This window comes from Oikopleura dioica, chromosome XSR (genome assembly GCF_907165135.1).
Source record: "Oikopleura dioica chromosome XSR, OKI2018_I68_1.0, whole genome shotgun sequence".
In the NCBI taxonomy this organism is placed as follows: Eukaryota; Metazoa; Chordata; class Appendicularia; order Copelata; family Oikopleuridae; genus Oikopleura; species Oikopleura dioica.
Genome location: NC_137294.1, coordinates 10,565,631 through 10,589,127, shown reverse-complemented (window position 1 = coordinate 10,589,127; position 23,497 = coordinate 10,565,631). Strand labels below are relative to the sequence as shown.

Below are 23,497 nucleotides of genomic sequence, written 5' to 3'. Positions count from 1 at the left end.
TTTCGAAAAAGCTCCGGAAGAGGAAACAATAGAAACAGTTTGACTTAATTCGTAGTTACCAATTCCTAATAAAGCTCAGTTAGTTTTAATAAGCTGCCAAGTCTATTATTCACTGCTGTTGTGACGGCCAATTCAAGCTTTAACATCTGATTCAATCATCTTCGCAACTGTAATCCTGCAAGTATACACAAAACTCTTTTTTTTAGGTTAGAAGATTTTTATTTCTGAGAGATAATTTATGATACAGCAGAAATCATGAACTGAACTTTGTCAAATACAGGGTCTTACTTACTCCGTTATTGCTTTTTTATTTACAATGAAACCGAATTGGAATGAAAAGCTCTCCGATGGAGACTTTAGATTCCGCTAAACGACATGCCTCGCAATACGCCAAGTTCGTCATTGCAGCAGAGGTCGTGCTCGTGACAGAGCTTGCGCGCCAAATTCTTGGCGGGAGAGTTACCTGCATCGACTCGGTATTGATTAAACGCTTCAGAGTTCATACTCTCAAACTCTTCAAAGTAGTCCTCCATGTCGTTTTCGTAAGCGGGACACAAGTATCGAACTTGATAGTCGTCGCATTTGCCGTCGCTCTGAGAACGATATATATTTTAGACAGAATCACTCAATGCTCACCTGGTCGGTATTTTGGCAGACTAATCCCTTGTCTTTATTGAAGACTTTGAAAACATCGCCAGTTTCGTGGGCAGGCTTCTTGTCGCTAATGGCTCGAGCTTCGATCGCATGAGGATGGATGCAAATGCTTGGCATCATTTCCCGTGCGGCCTGCATAAGTGATTATCATTATTGAGAAGATAAACAATGAAACTTACCACAAGATATTCGATGTCACCACTTTCGTCCGGCTCATCAGCGGAGAACCACTCGGTCCAGGCGAGGAATTCTTCGTTGATTGCATCCTCCAGATCCTTTGAAAGAGAGGAAGGCGGCTCAATCGATCCCTCAGGACAGAAGAATCTGACTCTGTAATCGTGACATTTCTTGTCGACTTGATGGGCGCCGCGGCAGATGAGACCTCGTCGGGGATCGAACACGGCAAAAACGTCGCCAGTTTCGCGAGCTGGAATTTCATCCGTTGATTGAGCCTTGAATAAGGTTTTGTTAGTTTTTGAGAAAAATAATTGCCGAGTGTAACCTGCATAAAAAGTGGATTGTCGCAGATTTCACCAGGACGTTCTCGATTAAGAACACGAAGTTCCTCAATGTCGTCGCCGTCGTGTCCGCTTGGATTGGAGTGGTCGAACCAGCTGGTCCATCTGCCCCGGTCCATGCAGGCTGGGGGAAAGTCATTAGATAAAATTTCGCCAGCGGGACAAATAAATCGGATTTGAGGCTGGTCATTGACAAATCGAAGTTCGGAAGCGATCGAGTTTAGGCAAACATCGTCCGGACGTTCTTTGTTGATGACGTCGAGGTCGAGCGATTTTGGCTTAGAAACTGGTGGGAACCATTCAGACCACTTTCCAGTGTCCATGAAGCCCTCGTGCGACTTAGTGTGAACAAATGATTCTTTCCATGCTGACAAATCGAGTTTGAAAAACTCGTCATCGCATGAAATTCGAGGGTTCTCTTCGGAAACGGCGAAAAAGGGATTCTTTTGGATGGACTCGGTATCAGTGCAGGAACAAATCAAGTGAGAGAGGGTGAATTTACGCAGCTCATCTAGCTGAAGAGGGGTAAAGATCGTCTCGCAAGCGCCATGTTCAAAGTAGAATCGGTCACCAGCCTTGAGCTCCCGGAACTGAAGAGCCATGATGTGTGCGAAAGTCGGTCCTACAAGTCCACCTTCTACGTGCGTTTCTGCAAGGCCTCCAACATAGACATCGATGTCGTCAACGTGAGCATAGACGGATCGAAGTCGTTCTCGCATTTCGTACGGGATTTCCTTGAGTTCGCTGAAGTCACGGGCACGCTGCATACCGAAGAATGTACGGTAGTCGTTGTAAGTGCCTAAACCGTGTTCTCGTCCACGCTGGATGTTAATGGCGAGCAAATCCTTGCCAAATTTGTCTCCTTGCGCAAAGAGGAAATTTCGCATCGAGTCTGGGAAAGTAGTTTCCATGGCGAAGGAGGGATCTTCCATCAAACCTCGGAGGATTGGATTGAGCAAGTTTGAGGTATCGTTGAGGTACGAACCAGGGTTGAACTGCGAGTTTCTAAGTGGCAATGTCCCTTCAAGGTCAGCCCAGTCGGCGGAAAAGCGTGAGAACTCATCGTTAATCATACTGTGGCCAAATCGGAAGGCAGCGGTCGTGAATACATTGGAAATTGTCGCGTCGATTGTTGCATCGTAACCATAGTAATAGCCATTGGGAGTGATTCCTAAGTCGTAACGGTCGACGAACTTGGGTCCGAGGAGAATAGGGAGGTACTCTTTGTATGTGATCAGCTGGTGCATGGCGTTGATGATCAACCGTGTCTCCTCGAAGATCGTGTCAGAGCTCCACTCGGGGTTGACCTTCTTCAACTCTCGGGCGACTCGATTGTGTTCTCTGAGGAAGATCGTGTGCATTCCTACCAAACCCGCATTCTCGTTGACTCTTCTATCACCAGCGAAAGGACAGGACTCCATTCCGACATTAAGAGCTGCCGGACAGCGTGGTTTCTTCTTTGATTTCTCCATATCAGATGCGGCAGGCAAATTCGCTCCGTGGAAGTCACCGCTATATTTCGTGTTGACCTTCAACTCGCCTGCATCCGACTCTGGATCTCGAAGATCAGACAAAAGCTCGTCATCTACGCCGTAAACGGTTGTCGCATCGATGAAACTGCTCAACTGGTTGATCTGCTCGCGGTTGAAAAACTGACATTTTGAGTTTGGCGTTGGAATAGAGCGCGGTAGCGAGAAACACGTTTTGTTGCCGTTGAGGAACTGAGTGTCGTCTTCTGGGATTGGGATGTTGATGCATTCGGCAGCGGGGTTCTCACAATTACAGTCAAGATCACCCTCTGGAGTGACGACCACTGGCGTGTGGACGAGATCGTGAACGATGTACTGCCCCCACTGGGTGAACATGTGATTGACTTTGGCATCCTTGGACGGAGTTGGATTTTGGATCACATTTGAGACTTCACGAGCTAATGGAAGATCTACTCCAGAGACACTTCTTCGGATACTGCCAAATCCGTCATCATACTGTACTGGAACGAGTCTCTTCAGTGGGCGGAAAGCTTTTCCGCGGCTGATGTCGATTCGATTGTTGCAACTGCCATCTACTGTTGGGTAACTAAAATGTGCAATAAAAAAATGATAGTTATTGAAACTTCAATTTACCGTTGTGAGCGGACATCTGGGCAAGTGTCTTCAGGGACTAGCTGGGTATCAGCGCAAACCGATTCCTTCAACTCGCGAGCCATAAACATCGTTGGCAACGAAATCCCCTTTTTCGCTGTAAATTCAAGCTTGCTGCCTGGTTTTGAAGATTTGAGAAACGCTTTTGCCGAGTTGGCAACAAAAGCGTCGTACATTTTGACAGACTCTTCGTAAGGCGCGTTGATCGCATTGTGGCCTTCATTTTCGACCTAAGACGGGAGAATGAAGAATAAAAATCAAACTATGGAGGCTTACCGATGAATCTGCTTGTATACCGATCAGCGTCGGTAAAACCAACGGATTGAAAAGCTTCATGTTTTAGATTTTCTGCTCTATCTTCTATTGCTAATTTTTGTAGGTTCACCGCTTTCTTCTATCTTTTCGACTGGCTTTCTCAGCCTTCGCTATAAGATGATTCTCTGTGGTGTCTTCCTGAGCGCGCTCTCTTTTAAGACGAGCCGAAGAAGCTAACTCAATCAGCTCTTTTGGCTCCAATCACCGGACGGTTGATTATATTTTTCACTGCGCCACACAGCGGCGCACTACTCCAGTCTCGTTCTCTCGCCGCAAGAAAACCACAGAGGGACGGATTTTACTTAAATTGGATAAACGAACGAGAATGGACGCGCTCAGCTTGAAATATTCCGATAAGAAAGGTCAAACCGCCCTCCTGCGCCAGGAACATTCAATATCTTCTGATTTATGCAATTAGACGCAGGAAAACGACTTTTAGGAACTTAGAGCTTCGAGAAAGATCACCTTAGATTCCGTAGTCCAGTTCAATTGAGGTGAGAAAAAGGATGATTTTGTTAAAAAAAACGTGGTGGGAAACATGGAAAATTTGTTTTTGACAAATTCAATCTGCTTGCTGCAAAATCAACTGCAATAAATAAGATTTTAAGTCTGTTTTTTCATTTATTTTTAAATTTGTTCGACGAGAGTGGCTCGGAACATTGTGCAAAATTTCTATTGGTAGGAGACGAGAAGGGTAACGGTCAGTCGAAAAGCTTGAGAATCTGCTCCTCAGTGAATTCCTTACGGCAGATTGGGCATGTCTTCGGCTGGAGAGCATCGAGACAGGGGACGCAAGCCTTGTGTCCGCAGGAAGTGAGGGAGGCTTCTGGGCGCTCGTCGTCGAAGTGGAAGAAGCAGACCTTGCATGGAGACTTTTCGTTCCCATCATCATTCTTCGCCTTCTTTTCCGGGGGCTCATCATCATCTGAGGAGTCTGAAAAGCTTATTAAACTGCTTTTGTTGAAGATTTCCTTCATCCTTACCGTCTTCTGATTCACTTTCATTTTCAACCAAATTTTGTACCACATAAACGAGCCTTCCTTGAACTTTTTTGCGCCATTGTTTCTTTGCCTTGACACTTGCCTTTGCCTTCGTGAGAGCCTTTTCTGCTTCATTTAGTTTTTTCTTCATCCTTTTGACTTTATCATTCGCAATCGCCAAGTCTGATTCTGCGTGGTCTTCATCAACTCTTGACTTTTGATAAAATTTGGAGACCAGCAAGTAGTCGGGGTATTTTCCCGTGAGATTGAGCTGTTCTGTTGCTCCGCAAGGATCAACTTCATCGTCAGGGCACCAAAATGGTACTTTCATTTTCCATTGTCAATGACACCATCTAAGAGTCTCGCTTCTACAGTATTTCAGAGGCTAAAAGCGTCAAAAAAAAGGAAAAAAGAAAGTATTATATGCCATCTACGTCGCAGAAAATAAGATTATGGAGGAGAAGGGTTCTTTTTTGGTCATGCTTCTTGAGCTGATCCTCTTTCGATCCCCGAGTTCACAGCCTGGCGAGAAGCCCGTTTTAAAGTTGCGCTAGGATCGTTGACTCGTATTTATGATAGAGCGTAAGTTGACATAATTCAAGGCCAAGTTGTTCAAGAAACAAGCTTCTCTTGAAATTTCGACCATGTTTCGAGGACGTGAGAGCCGCAAAGCCGCCTAGTTTTGAAGCTCTTTGAACTCTGCTTCGATAATGAAGATCAACTACTGTAACTTGTGTTTCGTCGTATTGCCATTGTGTGTACCCTCATTTCCTTCCGCGAAGAATCAAGTTTGGCTGATCGCTTTAGAAAATGTTTGTGGCTGGGTCGCGCTATTTTCGCTGATTAGCGCCTCGCCAGTTCCACGGAAATAGGAAAAAACGCTCGAACTTTCGTGAGCCGATTTTTCTCTTTGGCGAAATTTCTGAATGCAAGTAACCCCGTTAGCCGCCGATCCCTCAACTCGTCACTTCAAAAACGCTCGCCGCCGCGCTAGAGTGACTCGAGAAGTTCATCCTCTCGTCATCATGGGCTCTATTGAGGCGGGCGAAATACCACAGCGGTTGGTTAGAGTAAGGCCGAACACAAAACTCAGCAATTTCAGAAATTGATAACACCTTTCGAATGTTCCAGAATCTTTATTCCTTTTTCCTTTTTCTACTTTCGGAATCACGTGATGGAATCTCTAGAACACGGGATCCCATCTTCATGTTTTTCACTTTTTTCATTAGTCTCCAACGCTAGTTAGGAGAAAGGAGGGTCCGAAAGCGCCAGAATTACAGGTAATTTCACGTTTTTTTGTTAATAAGTTTTAATCCGTATAACTTTCAGATCTTGGAGGTCAAAGATCGCGAAATCGAGCTCCAAAGAGGAACTCAAAAGAGGGGCTCGGGTTCAATATTATCCTGGAAAGGACCGACAGAAAAAAGACAAGTCGAAAAAGTCCAAGAAAAGAAAAGCGAGGAAGTAATCCACGATCTGTCTCTCCCCAACCTGAATAAAATCAATTTCACCTTTATTTTTTCAAATTTTGGAAAGATCTGACGAACAGTTTTCTGATTCAAAAGACTTTCCAAAATTCTCTCTTGTTTCTTTCTTCTTTTTTTGCAGGAAATTGCAACGTATGTAGGTTTACTTCATATCGTCAATTTTGCGCCTTCGCTTCCAGCAGAGTGGCGCAGCGGAAGCGTGCTGGGCCCATAACCCAGAGGTCGGAGGATCGAAACCTCCCTCTGCTATATACCCCGCTGTAATCGTATAGTGGTTAGTACTTCACGTTGTGGCCGTGACAACCCAGGTTCGAATCCTGGTTACAGCAAACTTTTTTCATCCCCTTTTCGGCGGAAAACCGGGAACTATACCGATTTTCTTTCGGCAGAGCTCATCTACTACTAGTAACAATGCAGAAATAAAGAAAGAATCAAGAGAATTTTGGAAAGTCTTTTGAATTAGAAAACTTTTCCTCAGATCTTTCCAAAATTTGAAAAAATATAGATGAAATTGATTTTATTCAGGTTTGAGAGAGACAGATCGTGGATTACTTCCTCGCTTTTCTTTTCTTGGACTTTTTCGACTTGTCTTTTTTCTGTCGGTCCTTTCCAGGATGATATTGAACCCGAGCCCCTCTTTTGAGTTCCTCTTTGGAGCTCGATTTCGCGATCTTTGACCTCGAGATCTGAAAATTCTCCGGGTTAAAATTTATTCACAAAAAAAAACGTGAAATTACCTGTAATTCTTGCGCTTTCGGACCCTCCTTTCTCCTAACTAGCGTTGGAGACTAATGACAAAAAGTGAAAAACACAAAGATGGGATCCCGTGTTCTAGAGAATGTTTTCCTTTTTAGCCTCTTTTTTTAACTTAAAAACAAAGTGCACGTTTAATTTAGAGCGATTCAGAGCGGTTAATCCCTTCCTTGGACATTCGCGGCACCAAAGAATAAATAGCGCGGGACTGGCGCTTCGCCCGAAGTTGCGCAGTCGACAATTTATTCGAATGCTTTTTTATCGGTTTGACGCATTTGTCACAGTTGGCGAAGGACGAAAGACCAAGGCCACCGCAGCGCTATTTCGCCTTTAGAACTTGCTTCAATTCAACGCGCGATGACGATAGGATGAACTTCCTGACGAAGCAGGTGGCCTTCAGGCTTCTTTGATAATTAACAAAGGGATAACAAGACGCCTTTATCAGTAATTCTGGTTTTATTCGAAATAATAATTGAACGGGAAAGAAATATATAAGTTTAGTAGACCTTCATTTTTGATGCTGTTTCTTGAGCTAAAATATTGACTTTTACTAAATTTACTGAATCTGCCACGCTCACCTTCGCGAGATTAATGCTGACATGTTTGTCCGGGTGTTCTGCAACAGACTTCTCAAACCATTCAATGGCTTAATTTGGAATTCAATGTCAAAATTGCATTTCTTGAAACAAAACCTTTTTCGTAATCTTTTTCGCATTCGTAGCACATTCCGATTCTCGCCATTGCTTTAGAGATGTCCTTCTTTTGAGCTCCGTGTTGTTGTCCGATCACAAGTGCCTAAAGACATAAAGGAGATTAGTAAATGGATTTTACCTTGATGCATTTTGTTCGACATTTATCGAAATTGTTGCTGGCGTCTTCTGTCTGTCCAAGTTTGTAGTAGCACATGGCGATGTTATTGTACACGGCGATATCCGTACCATCAAAATGTTTAATCGCGTCCTCGTACTTTTTGATTGCGTATTGATACCGTTGAGCTTTGAAAAACGCGTTGCCGATTCGTCTTTCGATGTTCCTGTTGTTTATGTCCTACGGGTTCTACCAGTTTAACCTGAATTAAAGTAGGAGCTTACCTGAAAAAGCCGTTCGAATTCTTCAATTATATCTTGGCCTCGCTTGAACTCCGGCAGTTTTCGTCCCAGCATAACTTCTGTGGTGTCTCGCCATATTTGATAATCTTCATGCTGAAAGAGATAACTCATATTTTCGACAATTAGAGAAGATAGGAACGTCAATTGATCGAATGTTACTCGCTCTGCAACCAGCAATAAACTTCAGCCCTTTCGTAAACAAAAATACTGGGTCTTGGTAGTATTTTCTCACACGCTCGTCCTTCATGAACATCTCCAACATTTCGCTTGATGCTATTTCAATTCTACTTTTATTAAGAAGCGCCCACAGCTCATCGTCTTCTTCTTTAGGAATTTATAATTGAAAATCATTGAGGATCTTTTAATCTTATCATTCCGGCCCTGGATGGTATTTGAGACAGTCCTCAAACGTGACCAAAGCATCAAGCTCCCTCTTCATCCGCTGGAATGCAATTCCTTTCAATTTGTATGCCACATGATAAGAAATATCTCCTTTCAACATGATTGAAGTTACCCTATTTAATTATCACCTGTGTTTTAGTAATAAAAAATATTTACCTATCAACTTCATTGAAATCACCAGCTTCAAGAGCTTCAGCCGCAGTTCCAACAAGCATATTCTATTTGATTTTTTGATAAAAGTTAATAAACTGTCTTCACTTACCATGTATAGATTTCCCATGAAGTTGCCTCCGTCATAGGACTCAAATTGCAAAGCCATTTTACTCTAATACGAATCTTTGAACTGCGGACAATAACAAGCTTTGAATGAAAACAATTTTTGACACAAGTACCGAACGAACCAAGATTGTCATCTACGACGGTTGGGATCAAGGAAGAGCCTTGTATTACAGTACCAAGAGAAGCAATAAGGGAGAACGCGGAAGGAACGGCTTAGGAGCGCGCGACGAGAAACTGTCAGCACGAATCGCGTCGAAGTTAAAGTATTCATGAGCGTGATTATAAAATGCCGAATCAGTATAAAAAGAGAAAGCTTAACTAAAACCAATATATTTTTATTGACGATGGCGAGAGAGGCTTCGAAAAACTTTGAAATGAATGTCGTTAGTATTTTGCAAGAAGTCAGGTTAGCGCAGCTCTTCATTCAAGTACTGTTCATATCTGTAGGAACATAGATGTAAATCAAATGCTCAAAGATATGAACGGAGGACATCATGTTCACCAGAGCTTTTGGTGGACGTATGAAACACCGAGCGACGGATCCATTCCACTAGAAACGCTTTCTTACATGCTCTACCTTTCCATCACTTGCTTGATCACGTGTGTAGTCAGTGTAGCTAGGGATTGAAAGTTAATCAGTTTATTCTCAACTAATCGTTCCTTCTCGTAATCCTCAGAAAAGTCCTTCTCTTTGCAACAATGAGAGTAAGCCAGGTAAATCCGATCGACAGCCGCAACTTTATCAAATTTTCAATGGCCATTGCAGGTAGTTCTTTTTAAAAAGTCCCTTTTTAAAGCTCCTTTAGACTTTATTTATGGCGTGCTTTGCCTACCACATATTCTTATGAAAAATTATCTTGTACTTCGGGGCCATCTTTGTCTTTGGGAAACTGCGGAGAACTGTTTTTTCGCTGTTTTATGTTTGTTTTAAAACTAAAAAGGAAAAAATACGAGCTATCTTTGTTTTAAAACGCAATTTGAAGTCTTCCTCTCTCGCATCGTCTCCGTATTCCTGATAATTTCAATGGTGCTTGATTCTTATGTCGCCTGCGTTTCGCCAAACTACTACAAGAAAAAGTTCCGAAGAGAGGACTCCCGGATCATTGTCGGACTCATGTGGGTGTTGTGCTTTATCATCAGCATTTGGCCTTTTAGGAAGCGCTTGAACTTTCAAGGAGTTTTTATTTTCCGATGCTCTCTCAAGACCGAAAAGACACACTCGCTGGCAATGCCACATCTACTACGCCCTCACTTCTCCGTTGGTTATCAACATCGACCCGCACATTTGGGCGAACATGGATCAGTTCGTCAAACTGCCGTTTATCTTTTACTTTTGCTTCGTTTTTCTGGTCGTTTTGATCTTCCCCGTTTTCATTCGCAACAGAGGAAAGAAACACATCCAGCTTTCTTCAACATTCCTTGCCTCAACAGTCCTTTTGGAAGGGACTCATAAATTCGATCAAATGTAATTTGTGCCTTTTTTTGAGGTCTCAAAAATAGAATACGCCCTGGCTCGTCATCCTTGCTCAGTACGCGACCAAGACCACAATGGTGCAAAACTCGCTACGTTTTCTGGAAGCAGTAATTTTTTAAAAATTCAGGGCAGCGATCGAAAAATCCATCTGGCTTCATTTCTCATTAATTTAAGCTCCAACATCTCTATTCGTAAGAAACTCGAAATCTCGAACTATCAACACCAAAATCGTTTCAGTAATTTACCACGCTTTCGACGACAAGACATCGGAGGCGATTGTAAGTATATTTTCGAAAAGGAAAAATTTCCACCGAATTCGAAGTTGAAAAATATCTCCATTTCAAAAGTTGCTCCTGCATGCAAATAGTTCTTTTGCAAAAATAAACTCTTCTTCATTTCGCGCGTTGTTTTTAGATCGCGAAATGCTTCTGTTAGCGTCGTAGTCACGTTAAAAAAGGCAGTGTTTCAAAACACACAGACAGAAAGCCAAAAATAATTTCAGTCGACTTCTTCCATGACGTGATCGTCATCATTGTCTTCGATCTTGAACGGCGTGATGTCCATCGTGATCCGATAATTCTGGTACTCGGAATTCTTGGACACTTTTTGGATTTTGGACTTTGGTCGCCTAAAACACACTGATCAAAAATCGAAAAGAAGAGGCAGCGATTGTACCTCTTTTTAGCCCGCTCAGGCTCAGATTTGACGAGCGCCTTTGCCACGGCGACTTCGAAGGCGTCTTCCGAGTTGGAAGTCGTCACGCTGTCGGTCGAGGCCTTTCGTGCGGGCTCTTCTTTCTTTTCCTTTTTAGTCTTCTTTCTTGGCTTGTTTGGTTTCTTTTCAGGGTTTAACACTATGGACTCGCTCATTTCCAAATGATTAATCTATTAGCTGAACCCGTGGCAAAGGTTTGACTCTGATCGGAGATCTGGAGCGGGATCTGGACTCTTCGCGCAGCTCCGGAGACGGCGTTCGAGATCCATACTTTCTGTACGTCTCCGGGCTGATGCTTCTCTTTCTCTGTCTCCTGTTTCTCGACTTGTGGGAGATCTCGACCCTCACATACCTGCGCCCGCAGATCTTTTCTTGCCGCTCATTTCGCGCACTGCCTGCTTCGCGTCTTTTTCGGACATGAAATCTAGCGACGTTAAAAGAAGTAGAAGAACTTTGTTCAGTACCTATATACGCAAAGCCCGGTGGATTACGCGCAACAAATATTTCTTTGATCGGTCCGAAATCTTCGAACTCTTCCTCGAGGTCGCTCTCGGGCAAGGGGTCCCTGCCCAGGTTGCCGATGTAGACTTTTGAGCTCATTTATGTCTTTTGTTTCTGAAGAAGGAGTTTTGGTCTTTTTGAATGTTGTTGTTATTTAATTTGCAATTCGTCGGGGTAGGAAAGATAAGGATGTGTTGGTACAGATTCGGAAGAAATATAACGGGAGCAACGGCAGGTTAAAAAGGTCAAGATTCAAGTAAAAAAGGAAAGGAAAAGGATAAGAATTATGTACAGGAGATTTGCGGGTACTTTTGCGTTAGTGAAAAGGTGAAGAATCTTCTTGTAAAAATTGATAAGGCGATGGATTGAAGGGAATACAGTAGCTTCAACGATGCCAGCTTGCTTTGATGGTTTCAATGTCGGATATCATGTTTTGCGCGAAGCAGATCGGCACAATCTAAAAGAATTCTTAACTTGCTGAATTTTGAGGTCTTTCTACCTGTAAGAGAGCGACGCCAATAAATAAGCCCGCGACTAGGTAAACTTCTCTCCTCAGAAACTGCTCGAATTTTTCAATGCACCCATCAGTCCAGATGTCTTCGCCCCAGTCGGCTTCCTGAATTTCTTGAATACGACTAGAAGGAAAAGTACAAAAAGCACCTTCTTACTGCGAACGCCATAGCCGCACTGCGTATTCGTAATTTCGTCGTAATTGATGTCACCATGCGCGCAGCAGGAGAAGGGAACACCGCACGACTCGACCGGGCGATAGTCGATGCCGTTGAGCTCGATGCTTGATGAGCAATTGAAGTAAATGTTGCTCTCCCAGTCTTGTGCGCCCTGAACACCCCCACAGCATTGAAGCTATAAAACGAATGATGTTGATGTTAAAATAGAGGATTTACCTTTCTTTGGCCGAAGTCAATGATATTCTGGAGATCTGGATCATCGCGGTACTTGATAATCGTCGTTTCCATGAAGTCATTGAACTTTTGGTTGAACCAGTCTTTGTAGACAAATGTGAGGATGGCACAGACCAGTTCTCCGAAAAAGATCATCCCCAAAATCGTGGAAAACTTCACAAAAATGTGGTTGAAAAGGTCGTTTGTTGGGACTTACGAATTTGAGAAGGCAGATATTTTCTCGGAGCGAGCCGACACAGCCCGTAAAAGAAAGGGTAAACATAATGATGCCGATGGAAATGATGAGGACGACTGGGTCGAAGGGAATGTCGGATACTTCACTAATGTTGTCGAAGAAACCTTTTTCCGTCCACGCCCAGAAGCCAATAACGAGAAGAGCTAGGCCAACGAGCTGAAAGAAAAACGATCAAAATTCGTATTCATTTGAAACGAGGAAGACTAACCCAGAATAGAGTGTTGAAGCCGAATAGAAAATATTTGGTGCAGGTTGATACTTCCACCGTTCGGCCTCTATAAACTTGCACCGCGCCATGGTGCGGCATGTGGCTCGCTCTAGAATACCGAATTTCTCTCTTCCGCGATCAAATATCGAATCTTTCTTGTATCAAATCATCTGAAAATCAAAGAAGCGTTAATCATCATCATCGCCCGAAAAGTCGGCAGCCAATTACTCGAGAGAAAAGTGCACTCCGATGATTTATTTAAAACGGGGGGATGATTAAAGTTAAAGCACCCGCGCGTCAGTGTACCGCAATTCTCTTTTTGCGAAATTTGCTTTTTACAATATAGGGCCAATTTTTAAGATTGCTCTAAATTTTCATTATATAGCTACTATGAATCCCGTGCGAAATCCAGTAGCTATGTGGAAGAAATCGATAAAAAATGAACTTTATCTAATTCTTATGCGGCTAGAATCAGTTTTCCCTGTCCATAACAAAAGGCAAAACCCAGCCTTTTCCCATTAATTGGAAGATGTAACTGAAAGATGAACTTTTTTTGTTTATTTTAAAATTTAATCAAAAATGAAATCTAAAAAACAGATTGCACTTGCACTTCCGGAAATTTTAAGGATGTTTAAGGAGGTTGAGAGAGAGAGGAGCTGTTTTCTCGAAGTGATGTATTGAGATAGAAAATAAATGAAAGAGAAGGGGGAGAAAGCCTAGAGTGACCTGGTGAATCAACGGAGTCTGTTCTTTTTTCTCTCTTGATTTTGAACTAGCGGAATAGTAGTAGTAAATGGGAGAAGGAGGAAGTTCACACGAATGCTGCGTTGGTTGGTTTTTGCCTTCTGAATCACGAGCCCTGGGGCTTCATCCACAGAAAAATGTCAAATAACGACGAAAATAGTAGAAATCGATCGCCTTTAAAAATTGATTACATTACATCATAGGATTATATTTTCTTGGATCGCAGTTTGAAATCTTTAATCTTGTCCCGAAAACGCAAGTATCCACTACAAGTAAGGTCGTTTTTCCTTCCCGTTTCTAAAAGAATTAAGGGAAATGTGCTTATTTACCGGAGCTAATGTATTACCGGCTGATTAATTGAGTCTTGCCGTAGTAAGCTTTGATTGAAATATTTTTGCTGCTGTCTAGAATTTTCAAAAATGCGAAGGACTCTGTAAGGTCACTATAAAGGTCTTAAACTTGAAGAAAGCGCGAAAGATGCGAAAATCGTGAATAATATGATGGTGATGATGATGTGCATGAATGTTATTATATTGAATAATTGAGATTGCTCTGGAGGAAAGAGAATGAAATTGAAATTATTAAATAAGTTATATCGAATAGTCTTTTTTTTTGTAGAATGGTTTTTGTCAAGAAAGAATGCTGAGAAGTACAATCTTTTGGTTGTTTTTGACAGATGGTAAATAATATTAATAATGAACAGAAAAAGAAAACTCGCGACCTCGAGAATCGAATTTTTTGTTTTGTATTTTTTTTGTTGGGGACACTGACCCACTGGGCGGGAGAGAGGAGAGGAGGTCAGTACGTCAGTGTGTGCCTTTTTTGGTTGCTTCGGGCTCAGTCCTGGTTGCAGCAGCCGCTCTTCTTGCGCTGGTTACCCGGTGTCGAGTCCGGCACGTGGATGTCCACCACGTCATTGTCTGGCAAGTCACCGCCCTGACGAAAGAGAAAGAGTTAGCTTTAGACTTGTTTCGAGAACACCAGCTACGAGTACGGGGGCCTAAGGAGAATCTAACTGCGCCTGCAGATCTAATACGATTAGATTTGCAAAAGCAGAAAGAAAATAAAGCAAAGAAAGAGCACACGAGAAGAGGGTCCGAGAGGCGTAGTGAAGAGAATAGGTGGTCGTGAGGAAATATAAAGAGAGATATATAGAAGGGTGTTTTTAGTTGTCGGTATTTTTTTGCTTCAGCAGCAGCCTTTTTTGGAACTGGAAGGAGGATTCGGCGCGTCCAGGGGCACCGTTCCATCGCCGATTTGGAGATCCTGCATGTCCTATTTAACACAATGCAAAACTGGTTTTAGCACGCCACAAATCGCCAAAAGTCAAACAAGATAAAGGTGAATTAAAGGCGCTAAACATCGTCGCAGAAATAAAACTCGGATCCTCTACACTCAAAATTTGACAGAGTCAAAGTCTTCTCCTGTAAATTCAAAATATTTGAAATTTATTTCTACGAGGATGAGAAGCGGCCAAGGTATATGAGTGTGTGTTTGTTTTGAAATCGTCAGGAAATCGAGCAATAATTTTAAGCCTATCTGGATATGTTGATTATCATTACTCATATCGTGAATAGGAATGAATCGAGCTCTTTTCTAGTAGTGACAATCAGTGTTTTTTGTAATATAATTAATTGATAATTATCGTAATTGTAAATTGCGAGTGGTAATTTTATTTAACGCGGTGATTAAATAAAACCTGCTTCAAGTCAATTCTGGACTTACCCGATCTGAATCGCCGAGTTGCTTCTGGGAGACGATTTTATAAATTTCTGTTAAGATATTTTGAAAGGCCGTTTCTACATTCGTGCTGTCCAGCGCCGAGGTTTCGATGAAGCTCAAACTCTGACGCTCTGAAGTTGAAAATTGTTGAGAAAAAAGGGGATTGTATATGGCTTACCTGCGTAGTTTCTCGCGTCTTCTGTCGGCACAGCTCTCAAGTGCCTCAAATCGGATTTGTTTCCCACAAGCATGATGACGATGTTGTTATCTGCGTGATCCCGAAGCTCTTTTAACCAGCGCTCAACATTTTCGTAACTAGCAATTCACAATAAGAAAGCTCCATTGTTTAATATTCTTACGTCGTGTGCTTGGCAATGTCGTAGACGAGAAGGGCACCGACGGCGCCTCGGTAGTACGCGGCCGTGATAGCACGGTACCTCTCCTGACCAGCAGTATCCCAAATCTGCGCTTTGATAGTTTTGCCTTCTACCTAGATTGTCAAATGAAGCGTTATTTTTCTTGGGGAAATTGGCGAGAATTTCAGCTTCATTCTCATCTACAGAGTAGCCGTTACTCTTTGATTATAAGATAACTTACTTCTATACTTCTTGTAGCGAACTCAACGCCGATGGTGGATTTAGACTCGAGGTTGAACTCGTTCCTCGTGAATCGACTGAGAAGATTGGATTTGCCGACGCCGGAGTCTCCGATGAGCACAACCTTGAAGAGGTAGTCATATTCGTCGTCGCGTCCCATCGCTTTTGCTCTTGGAAATTCATTCTGAAGAAAAACGACGGACAGTATTTGTAATTTCGCGTTGAAGTTGAAGTTTGGCAGAAGATTTTTTTGTCACGAAGAAGGGAAGTGGTGTTAAAACGGATGAACTTGGTTAGATCGCCTTGCCTATCCAGCAAAGTTTATCGTCGTTGGAATACGTACGCGTCCACTGGAGCGTTCTTTCGTTGTGCACGGTACAGACGCGCCCGGATTTATCCCAAGCCAATCGCTAAACATCACTTTACAGGGGTTAACCTACTTGAAGGAGTACAAACCCATGTCTTTTCGAGTGCAAGACCGTCCGGAAGAACGATCTGCATCGGCGTCACTTGAAACGTATCAGGATGTATGGAGATAATGACGAGGTTGTTGGCTGCTATTGCACATGTGTGGCTATTCCCGCCGAAGATGTTCGCGAATCGGATCAAATTGATCGTCCCTTCTATTTTGTCGACCCAAGGAGCATACGAGCTTCCCTCTAGTTCAAAGCTTAGACCAATCATTCTCCGCTTGATGCTTACCTAGTAAGTCCCAGCATGCTCTTTCCCCTTCTTGTCCCCCTTCGATTTCCGACGGTGATTTTTGCATGTATCTGTACAGCCTAAAGTTGCCAGTTTCTTGCACTGCTCCAGCTCCTTGCTGGGCCTGTGTGCTCTTTTCGTTGACTTCGGCACCGATGGCAATCAACTGCGACTTCCTGCGTAACTAGAAGAGGAGTTTCTCTCTTTCTCTTTCTTTGATTTCGCATGAAGCGGGAGCAAGTAAAAATTTATGAGTTGGGATAATTACCCTGCTCCAGTCGAGGCTGGTGCATCGAAAGCTGCTGTTGTTGCTATTGATAATAATGTACGGGCGCAGCTCCTTGAACTGGGTCCTTTTGTTCACAGGGCTCTCAGCGTAATAAACTTTTGCCTAAACAGAAAAGCTTAAGAAACAGAAGGAATAAAAGAGGAAGCCAGTGGTGAATAAGAGTTGTCTGTTCCGTGGCTGAGTCACTAAAGAAACAGCTTCACTGAAGAGAGAAAAAGCTCATTGTTCATTGCGATTATTTCGCGCCCCGTGCCGTCATTAAAAATGATTTTAGATGAGAAGCAAATATAAATTAATTAGTCATTTTCAGCCCGGATGAATCTTTTTTCTCTTACTAAAAGGGGGAGCAAGGGAAAGTCTCAAATTGATGATTTTACGGAGTAGGGATTCTCTTCTTATCTAACCTGTCCGTCAGAAGTGCAGCAAGCGACGTAGACTTTGGATCCGCTTTTGGGATTCGGCTCTCCGTGATCGGCCATGAACCACTCTGGCGAGAAACGAACGTCTGTGACCGAGCCTCGCTTATCAACCCCGTGCGAGTCAAAGCAAACCCAATCCGTTGACTTCTTTGCTTCTTCAAGAGCGGAAAATTGAATGTCAGCGTCAATAAAATGGAATTACCAGAAGCGCTTCGGATCATTGCAGGGGGCAGCCAGAATTTCACTTGCTTGTCGAAGGAGCAACTTGCTAGGACGGTGCCGTGGCGGGGATGGGCCCAATCGAGGTGCCAGATCGCTGCTGAATGGGCCATCCAACCCGCGGTAAAGACGTACTGGCCATTTTGGTCTTTCTTGTAGATCTGAAACAAATGCTGATGGAGGAACTGTTCGATAAAGAACATAAAAGTAGCATATTTCTTTTTGAAATTAAGTCAGATTAAGTTCTATAGAACGTCTTCTGAGGGAGAAATTTACCAGAAAAGTGACAGAATCGAATCAAATCGTTAGTGTGTTTTATGCCTTGAAGAAACGAACTCAAGTATTCATTTTTCCTTGTTCTCAACCTCTAGTTCTTCCTATTCTTTTTGCATAATTAAACGTCTTGTCTGTTAGTCGGAAAGGGAGCTCTCTGACGCGTCTAGCCCGGGCCGATGTAGGAGTAAAAGGTAAGGCAATCTTTGCATGAGTAGATCTCGGGCGAGTGAGTCACTATTTCAATAAGTGCAATGTCAAAATTAGAGGAAGAGTCAGAGGAAAAATAGGCTGAGAGGTTCGTCTGATTGGCGTGGCCACGAAATTCGCCGTGGCCCGCGGCCAAAAAAGCTCCCAAAGATGCTAAAAACCGCCATAATGACGGGAAATGACTCAGTTATAATGCTCAAACAATTCAAATAGTCATTCTGATAAGTTATTGCCCGGGCAAACAAAAGGGCTTATGGCCATTGGAAACCGCCTTATGCTTGGAAAAATTGAAGCATCCTTCTCTACACTACAGAACCCTCAGGCTTTGGGAAGATAAGGTTTAGTGCTGGCTTCTTACTCTGAGGTAGTGGTCGGCGGAGGCAGTGGCATAAGAAGTGCCATAATGGTCGAACTGAATATCCAAAATCAAATCGTCTGCAGTTTCACGTAGCTTCAAGCCGCTATCATTTCTCATCTGAAGAAGTCGATTTTAAATTGAGCGGAAACAATTCTCAAATCACTCGAGCGTCAAATCTGACGCTCATGCTGTTTTTTTTACAGAAAGATGATCCGGTAACCAAAAGAGACGTATAGTACAGTTGAAAGATAGATAGATTCTAGGGCTTGTTTTTAACGATAGGGTTATTCTGTAAAAATAGGCTCATTTTTATTTTAACCCATGCGCGCACAATTATCAACTTTTGATTGATATGCGCGCACGGGTTAATTAATTAACCCTTACTGTGAAGAATAAAGGATATTTTGTTTTTCGGTTAGGGTAAAGTTGATTCTTTTCTCGAAATTTTTGATTGCTAGCTTTTTTGAAGACGGGATATCAGATCTGAATGTCTAATGAACCAAGGAGAGCGAGGTAGGAAGCGCAGTTTGTAAAGAAAAGAAAATTCGCTGTAAGGATAAAGCAAGTGGAGATGCAAGTGGGACTGGGAGTTAAAGGGTGGCCAGTGGTAACCCATGACGACTTGGGATTCATCGAGAGCGGTCCCGTACGTGGCTCGGAGGACATCAAGCGACGCTTCCGCCATCTCAAGAAGAAGTGGAATGTGTTCTTTCGTCAAAATCGAGGCGTTCTCGATGTGCTTGTTGGGCAGGGCGAGTGTGTGATTGTGATCTGGATCTACCGAAAACATTTTTATTTCAAGCATTCACTCGGTACATACAAAGATCGTCGATAACTGTATACAACTCCCGGCTTGCTCGTATTCTTCCGGGCTCTGTTCCCGCAATAATTCCACAGAATAGACAACCTCTTTTCGTTCCTTTCGACATTCTATATTCTATAAGAGATAAACGATGAGAAAATATAATTTAACGCCGGAAAAGTGATTCTCAGTCAAAAATGGAAAAGTTATGGAATCGCTTTGGAATCTCCGGCGGAGCGAGAACGCTCAAGTCTCTCAAATCCCTCAAAGTGCCTTCTTTTTGGAAGTTCTCCAACAGCACCAAACCTTCATCGTCCCGAGGCCTAGATAAAAGAACATTTCAACAATCAATGCGTTAGAAGAAAATGTACCAAATCTTGTGGATCTCATGCTCCAAATCATTGATAAATCTCTTCACGAGATCTTGAATTTCTGCTCCGAGGATAAATTCTCCACAGTAACCAAGCACAACGAAAAAGCTTCCCAACTCATCGACGATCTTTTGAAACTTGCCAACAGATGATCTAAAGATGAAGGGATATTGAACTTCGTTTCGTTTTTTAATGAAAAAGGCAGATTCGGTAGTTTCTACTCACTTGGCCTCTTCTAGCAAGCCCAAATGCTCCGTTGGCGATCCCTTTCTTGTCGAAAACTTTTTTCTTTCATTCTTTCTCCTCGATTTGGCACTCTTTGCCGTCGACCTTGAACTTCGGGACACCCTAGAGCTGCCTGTCCGAACACTTCCCAAGTCCGAAACCAAATCATCGAAGTCTCCCTTATTTTGTTTTTTACCGACAGTAAAAGAAGATGGTTCTTTTACCTGGTCCTCGTCGTAACCCTCGTTCATTATTTGAATTTTCCTGAGTTGATTCGCTTTGCATTCTTCTAACCTCAAAAGTCTCTCTGACCAAGCCTTGACAATTTCTTTCAACTGCTCTAGAATCGACAGAGCGTGGGATTTGACAGCTGGCTGTATGTCTGTTTGTAACAAGTCGGCGCGGCCAGTCGAGTTGCAGACCATCAGCGCGTTCTTGAATAAAGAACTTGAGTTTATCAGCTTTTTAGTCGTCAAATTTGACATCACACACAATTCAAAGTGCGAAAAGCGATGACACTCACCTCAAACTGGTTTGCTTCAACAAACAAACGGACGGACTCTTCGGGGTCTCTGTTGACTCCCCAGGAGGCATGGCCCGCGTCTTGCGTCGGGATGGAGGCCAGACGCTCGTCGAAATCGCTTCGTAGCGCCTTCTGGTCAGAAGCTAAACGCCATCGCTGGCGCTTCGAGAAAAGAGTTGAACTTTAATTCTGGTGAAGACGGACTTTCGGAATTATTTAGCATTTCAGATATTTTTGCTTCTGTTAATTGGATGATATCGTAGCCTAAGAACTTAGGCCCTAAGACTTTCTAAGAAGAGCAAGAAGTTAAAATCCTCAAGCCTGATCCCGAAAATTACCTAGTCGTCGTGCTTCACCATTTCCTTAGAGCCTCATCTCCGCTCTGTTTATACAGAATTGCTGCCTGCAAATCATGACTGCTATCCTTCATTTTGTCGGCCCATGCTCGACAGACGTCTTTTTTGAATTGTTTTGATAGATTTGGGAGGCGAATAACGAAGTTGAACAAATTATGCTTATTGACGTAGTCTTCTACCGTGGGAATATTTCGCTCGACATCATCTTTTAAGTTGTGCAAGTGGATTAATTGAAGGAGCGCTTCGGAGTAGCATTCTAATTGATCGAGGATCACATATTTGCGGAAATTGGCTTCAAGCTTGTCTAATTTATTGAGATTGGCCAGATACTCTTTCGGGTCGAGTTCTATCGCTTGGGCGGCAATTAGCGCCAGCTCAAGGTCGAATGTCTTCAGCGAGAAATGATACAAATCATGGTCACCTTAGTCGTAAAGTAAGTGAAAGCGTTTATCAAATGGAAAATAACCTTGTTGCATGATTGCTAAGAACTTGATTCCTTCCGATAGCTTCTCCACTGGGACCTGTTTCTGCTGCCGAAGCTCTGCCATTGCTACCAAGGTCTTCTCCATTCCCACCACCTTCAATCGACAATGCAGATAGATCTTCAAAAAGAGCGAAAGTCTTTCTCCATCTTCTCGTGCTTTTTCGGCGATTGTGTTGCAAATGAGCTTAACTTTTTCAGCCTCCTTTGGCGACCTTTCTGAACGCTCTCTATAAATTTCGTGGTACAGGCCTCCGGGATGGGTGCAGTTCTGCTCGCTTAGTTCGTAAATGAAATTGAGGAACGCATCGACTTCATTTTTTCCAGCTGTCTTAGGAAGTAACTCGATGAAGAATTCGCTTGCTGGGAACTTCTTGTATCCTTAGAAAATCGATCGAAAAATGAACACAAGTTGAAAAATCACCTGAATGATCAACGAGGAGGTTAAGATTGACTCGTTGCCTTCTGCACATCTTGAATAGCTGTTTCCATTCAACCTTTTCATTATCCAAAAGTGATCCTAATTGCTTGAAAAGCATCGCTCTTGGCTCGACGGTTTCAATATTCCCTCTTGGCATTTGCAAGACGACCTTGGTGCCGAAGAGGGTGACGATACTAGCTCCACGCTCGCATCCACGGCGCACAGGCTGCCAGCTTTGGATTCCAGCGGCTCCTTTTGCTTGACCGGCTTTTGAAAGATCCCAGATCAAGAGCTCGTGGCACGTCGTCGTTGCCGCGATAAACTCGTCGTTCGCTGCTAGGGACAAAACTGTTTCTCCGTTCTTCAGTGGAAGTTTATCACAGCCAAAATATGGTTGATTCTTGCAGATATAAACTGGCTCTCCTTGGGAACAAAAAAGACTTCGATACATATGAGTGGAAGGAGTTATATCCAAAGGAGTGTAATGCAGTCCTCCCTTTTCTACTTGAACTTTGACTAGCTCGTAGTCTCCTTCTTGATTGAGCATGGAGACAAAAAATGTATTGTCGTTGACTCGAGCGAAATGAGTGATCCAACATGGCTGAATTAAGGTCTTCTCCCTGATGGACGTCTCCGGCGTAACGTATTCAAGTTCACTTCCCTCCAATGTATCATGAACCAAGAAAACAGCCTTCTTTCCTAGAGCGAATATCTGGTTCACATCAGAAAACTCCCCTTCCATCACAGTAGACTGATCTTGTGCATTAACGATCGCTTTATCCGTCACGATAAGCGCTCCATCTTCTGTAACTACGGCGGGTTTTGAACGTAACGAGTCAAACTGAGACTGAAACATTGGCGGGGGGATGATCGCTTTTTCGTAATCTGTGAAATTGTTAAATTTTCCATCAGCAACGAGTATTTTGGAGCTTTGGTAAACGTTAACGAATGCTTCGATGTGATATTTGCTGAGAATTCCACCGGAAGATACATGCAGAATATTGGCATCGCAGTCATCCCAGAAGATGAAAGTTGTACCATCGTTATTGATTTTTTGAAGAACTTGTCGATACCAGTGGTAATTTTCTTGACGCCACAGCTCGAAGTAATCAGAGTACTGGACGAGAAGGAGGACGCCTGATGCGTTCCAAGCGATTTTCGTGACTGGTTGATCTTGGAGGATTAAGTCGATTTGGCCATGCTCAAGTCCGTTTCGTTCGATTTGCGCGACGATCAGTTGTCCGGATATAGACTCGGCAACTGTAGAAAGCAAGCTAGATGCGCGCCAGGAAATCGGACCGAGGAATATCGAAGGCGAATCCGTGGTAGAAAGATGGACGCCTTCCCGGTTGTAGATTCGCGTGCGGCGCCCGGAAGAACAAGGAACGGATGTACAGAAGAGCTCAGCATCGCCTCGCCAGCACAACCCGATTTGAAGATTGTCTCGGTCGCTCAGCTTTGTCGCTGCTTTCAGCTCAATTTCGCGCGATTCCTTCCCCGCTTGTCCCATGAACTGGGTCGAGCGCGAGCCCCAGCCAACATTAACCATGACCTGCTCCCCTGGCTGAGTAGTAACTGCTGCTTGTACGGCAATTGGCTCAAAGTCTGCTGTCAGTACTTGCAGCGCGTCTTCATTCTCCAAAGGAAGACTAATAATGACCAACAACTCGCCATCTGGTGACCATCTGGCTGCACTGATGCCCGTCTCTTGAAAACCGATCTCCTCGAATCGTCTATCCACGCCGTTCACTGTGAACACTTGGCCCATTTCATTCGCTACCCAAAGCGACCCGTCGAACAAAAAGTGGATGTCTACAATGCCACTGGGATCTCCTGTGGGTATTTCTTCGAATTCTGCCCCGCCATTGTCAGACATAAATACTAAAGCATTATCAGAGCTCTGGCTAATAACAATCTTCCACAACCGGAACTTATGACTTACACCTTCCTTCGGTGGTTGCAATGGCCACATTCTGATCTGATGATATAATTTTTGTGATGCTTTCCTTTTCTAGTTCCGGTAGTTTGTTAACGCATAAACGACATAATCTTAGCGATCTCATCTTGCTGAATTTGTATGTTGAATTTATTTG

The 23,497-nt window shown here is 43.3% G+C and overlaps 8 protein-coding genes and 2 non-coding genes across 14 annotated transcripts; 2 read left to right on the top strand and 8 right to left on the bottom strand.

Moving 5' to 3' along the window:
• Nucleotides 1–212: 212 nt before the first annotated feature.
• LOC145707378 (immunomodulatory peroxidase-like) lies at nt 213–3,924 on the bottom strand. Its single transcript, XM_081784897.1, has 6 exons — nt 3,590–3,924; nt 3,296–3,543; nt 1,157–3,248; nt 834–1,106; nt 637–786; nt 213–593 (listed from the first exon to the last, which is right to left on the bottom strand). Exons 1-6 carry the CDS (start codon nt 3,647–3,649, stop codon nt 357–359), a joined length of 3,060 nt encoding a protein of 1,019 aa, XP_081641023.1. The 5' UTR covers nt 3,650–3,924; the 3' UTR covers nt 213–356.
• A 2,348-nt stretch (nt 3,925–6,272) lies between these two features.
• TRNAM-CAU (transfer RNA methionine (anticodon CAU)) lies at nt 6,273–6,344 on the top strand. Its single transcript has one exon. It is a non-coding gene; the product is annotated as a tRNA-Met (tRNA).
• Nucleotides 6,345–6,352: 8 nt separating this feature from the next.
• Nucleotides 6,353–6,424, top strand: TRNAH-GUG (transfer RNA histidin (anticodon GUG)). The gene has a single exon. It is a non-coding gene; the product is annotated as a tRNA-His (tRNA).
• Nucleotides 6,425–7,285: 861 nt separating this feature from the next.
• On the bottom strand, nt 7,286–8,725 carry LOC145707960 (stress-induced-phosphoprotein 1-like). 2 transcript variants are annotated; one of them, XM_081785556.1, is made up of 9 exons: nt 8,622–8,725; nt 8,516–8,577; nt 8,341–8,472; nt 8,097–8,280; nt 7,940–8,050; nt 7,680–7,895; nt 7,541–7,643; nt 7,427–7,494; nt 7,286–7,380 (listed from the first exon to the last, which is right to left on the bottom strand). In XM_081785556.1, the coding sequence occupies exons 1-9, from the start codon at nt 8,676–8,678 to the stop codon at nt 7,357–7,359; spliced, it is 957 nt and encodes a 318-aa protein (XP_081641682.1). In that variant the 5' UTR covers nt 8,679–8,725; the 3' UTR covers nt 7,286–7,356. The 2 variants fall into 2 exon arrangements, with proteins under 2 accessions (XP_081641682.1, XP_081641683.1); XM_081785557.1 differs by having other exon boundaries at nt 8,097–8,277.
• A 1,826-nt stretch (nt 8,726–10,551) lies between these two features.
• LOC145708013 (uncharacterized) lies at nt 10,552–11,450 on the bottom strand. The gene is given in 5 exon segments (XM_081785618.1): nt 10,552–10,740; nt 10,788–10,949; nt 11,017–11,195; nt 11,198–11,250; nt 11,291–11,450. Coding segments are annotated over 5 exon segments (660 nt in total). The 5' UTR covers nt 11,427–11,450; the 3' UTR covers nt 10,552–10,610.
• A 56-nt stretch (nt 11,451–11,506) lies between these two features.
• Nucleotides 11,507–12,889, bottom strand: LOC145708012 (tetraspanin-5-like). Its single transcript, XM_081785617.1, has 6 exons — nt 12,694–12,889; nt 12,447–12,641; nt 12,233–12,403; nt 11,988–12,191; nt 11,827–11,943; nt 11,507–11,784 (listed from the first exon to the last, which is right to left on the bottom strand). Exons 1-6 carry the CDS (start codon nt 12,790–12,792, stop codon nt 11,713–11,715), a joined length of 858 nt encoding a protein of 285 aa, XP_081641743.1. The 5' UTR covers nt 12,793–12,889; the 3' UTR covers nt 11,507–11,712.
• Nucleotides 12,890–13,231: 342 nt separating this feature from the next.
• On the bottom strand, nt 13,232–15,954 carry LOC145708014 (ras-related protein Rab-11B-like). Of its 4 annotated transcripts, XR_014134794.1 has the most exons (6): nt 15,757–15,952; nt 15,519–15,649; nt 15,338–15,474; nt 15,163–15,290; nt 13,784–14,373; nt 13,232–13,734 (listed from the first exon to the last, which is right to left on the bottom strand). XR_014134794.1 is itself a non-coding variant. In XM_081785620.1 (5 exons), exons 1-5 carry the CDS (start codon nt 15,913–15,915, stop codon nt 14,275–14,277), a joined length of 654 nt encoding a protein of 217 aa, XP_081641746.1. In that variant the 5' UTR covers nt 15,916–15,952; the 3' UTR covers nt 13,232–14,274. The 4 variants fall into 4 exon arrangements, 3 of the variants coding, with proteins under 3 accessions (XP_081641746.1, XP_081641748.1, XP_081641747.1); XM_081785620.1 differs by having other exon boundaries at nt 13,232–14,373; XM_081785622.1 differs by lacking the exons at nt 13,232–13,734; nt 13,784–14,373 and adding an exon at nt 14,388–14,703 and having other exon boundaries at nt 15,757–15,954.
• Nucleotides 15,955–18,412, bottom strand: LOC145709286 (nucleoporin SEH1-like). Its single transcript, XM_081786965.1, has 8 exons — nt 18,407–18,412; nt 18,226–18,342; nt 17,368–17,545; nt 17,151–17,320; nt 16,726–16,848; nt 16,458–16,641; nt 16,212–16,414; nt 15,955–16,165 (listed from the first exon to the last, which is right to left on the bottom strand). The coding sequence occupies exons 1-8, from the start codon at nt 18,410–18,412 to the stop codon at nt 16,049–16,051; spliced, it is 1,098 nt and encodes a 365-aa protein (XP_081643091.1). The 3' UTR covers nt 15,955–16,048.
• LOC145708015 (adenosine 5'-monophosphoramidase HINT3-like) lies at nt 18,374–19,198 on the bottom strand. Its single transcript, XM_081785623.1, has 2 exons — nt 19,046–19,198; nt 18,374–19,002 (listed from the first exon to the last, which is right to left on the bottom strand). The coding sequence occupies exons 1-2, from the start codon at nt 19,152–19,154 to the stop codon at nt 18,680–18,682; spliced, it is 432 nt and encodes a 143-aa protein (XP_081641749.1). The 5' UTR covers nt 19,155–19,198; the 3' UTR covers nt 18,374–18,679.
• LOC145709285 (elongator complex protein 1-like) lies at nt 19,193–23,479 on the bottom strand. The gene is made up of 9 exons (XM_081786964.1): nt 23,347–23,479; nt 21,408–23,285; nt 20,969–21,364; nt 20,503–20,923; nt 20,147–20,327; nt 19,848–20,057; nt 19,624–19,802; nt 19,399–19,551; nt 19,193–19,350 (listed from the first exon to the last, which is right to left on the bottom strand). The coding sequence occupies exons 1-9, from the start codon at nt 23,465–23,467 to the stop codon at nt 19,215–19,217; spliced, it is 3,675 nt and encodes a 1,224-aa protein (XP_081643090.1). The 5' UTR covers nt 23,468–23,479; the 3' UTR covers nt 19,193–19,214.
• Nucleotides 23,480–23,497: the final 18 nt, after the last annotated feature.

Bases quoted from the DNA above. Each gene is read 5' to 3' on its own strand.
- LOC145707378 (XM_081784897.1), bottom strand. From the start codon at position 3,649: ATGAAGCTTTTCAATCCGTTGGTTTTACCGACGCTGATCGGTATACAA. The intron at 3,249-3,295 runs GTAAATTGAAGT...TGCACATTTTAG, and splicing joins CCAGATGTCCGCTCACAACG to TTACCCAACAGTAGATGGCA. The intron at 1,107-1,156 runs GTTACACTCGGC...ACCTTATTCAAG, and splicing joins ACAATCCACTTTTTATGCAG to GCTCAATCAACGGATGAAAT.
- LOC145707960 (XM_081785556.1), bottom strand. From the start codon at position 8,678: ATGGCTTTGCAATTTGAGTCCTATGACGGAGGCAACTTCATGGGAAAT. The intron at 8,281-8,340 runs AGGGCCGGAATG...AATTCCTAAAGA, and splicing joins GACTGTCTCAAATACCATCC to AGAAGACGATGAGCTGTGGG. The intron at 7,896-7,939 runs GTAAGCTCCTAC...TAGAACCCGTAG, and splicing joins AATTCGAACGGCTTTTTCAG to GACATAAACAACAGGAACAT.
- LOC145708012 (XM_081785617.1), bottom strand. From the start codon at position 12,792: ATGCCGCACCATGGCGCGGTGCAAGTTTATAGAGGCCGAACGGTGGAA. The intron at 12,404-12,446 runs GTAAGTCCCAAC...ATTTTTGTGAAG, and splicing joins ATATCTGCCTTCTCAAATTC to TTTTCCACGATTTTGGGGAT. The intron at 11,944-11,987 runs GTGCTTTTTGTA...CAAGAAATTCAG, and splicing joins ATGGCGTTCGCAGTAAGAAG to GAAGCCGACTGGGGCGAAGA.
- LOC145708014 (XM_081785620.1), bottom strand. From the start codon at position 15,915: ATGGGACGCGACGACGAATATGACTACCTCTTCAAGGTTGTGCTCATC. The intron at 15,650-15,756 runs GTAAGTTATCTT...TTGACAATCTAG, and splicing joins TCGCTACAAGAAGTATAGAA to GTAGAAGGCAAAACTATCAA. The intron at 15,475-15,518 runs GTAAGAATATTA...GTGAATTGCTAG, and splicing joins GACATTGCCAAGCACACGAC to TTACGAAAATGTTGAGCGCT.
- LOC145709286 (XM_081786965.1), bottom strand. The intron at 17,321-17,367 runs GTAATTCCATTT...CCGCTCTTGAAG, and splicing joins AATGATCCGAAGCGCTTCTG to AAGCAAAGAAGTCAACGGAT. The intron at 16,415-16,457 runs GTAAGCATCAAG...GCTTTGAACTAG, and splicing joins AGCATGCTGGGACTTACTAG to AGGGAAGCTCGTATGCTCCT.
- LOC145708015 (XM_081785623.1), bottom strand. From the start codon at position 19,154: ATGTCGAAAGGAACGAAAAGAGGTTGTCTATTCTGTGGAATTATTGCG. The intron at 19,003-19,045 runs GTATGTACCGAG...TGTTTTCGGTAG, and splicing joins TACAGTTATCGACGATCTTT to ATCCAGATCACAATCACACA.
- LOC145709285 (XM_081786964.1), bottom strand. From the start codon at position 23,467: ATGAGATCGCTAAGATTATGTCGTTTATGCGTTAACAAACTACCGGAA. The intron at 20,924-20,968 runs GTTATTTTCCAT...TTTACGACTAAG, and splicing joins CTTAGCAATCATGCAACAAG to GTGACCATGATTTGTATCAT. The intron at 19,803-19,847 runs GTAAAAGAACCA...AAACAAAATAAG, and splicing joins AGGGTTACGACGAGGACCAG to GGAGACTTCGATGATTTGGT.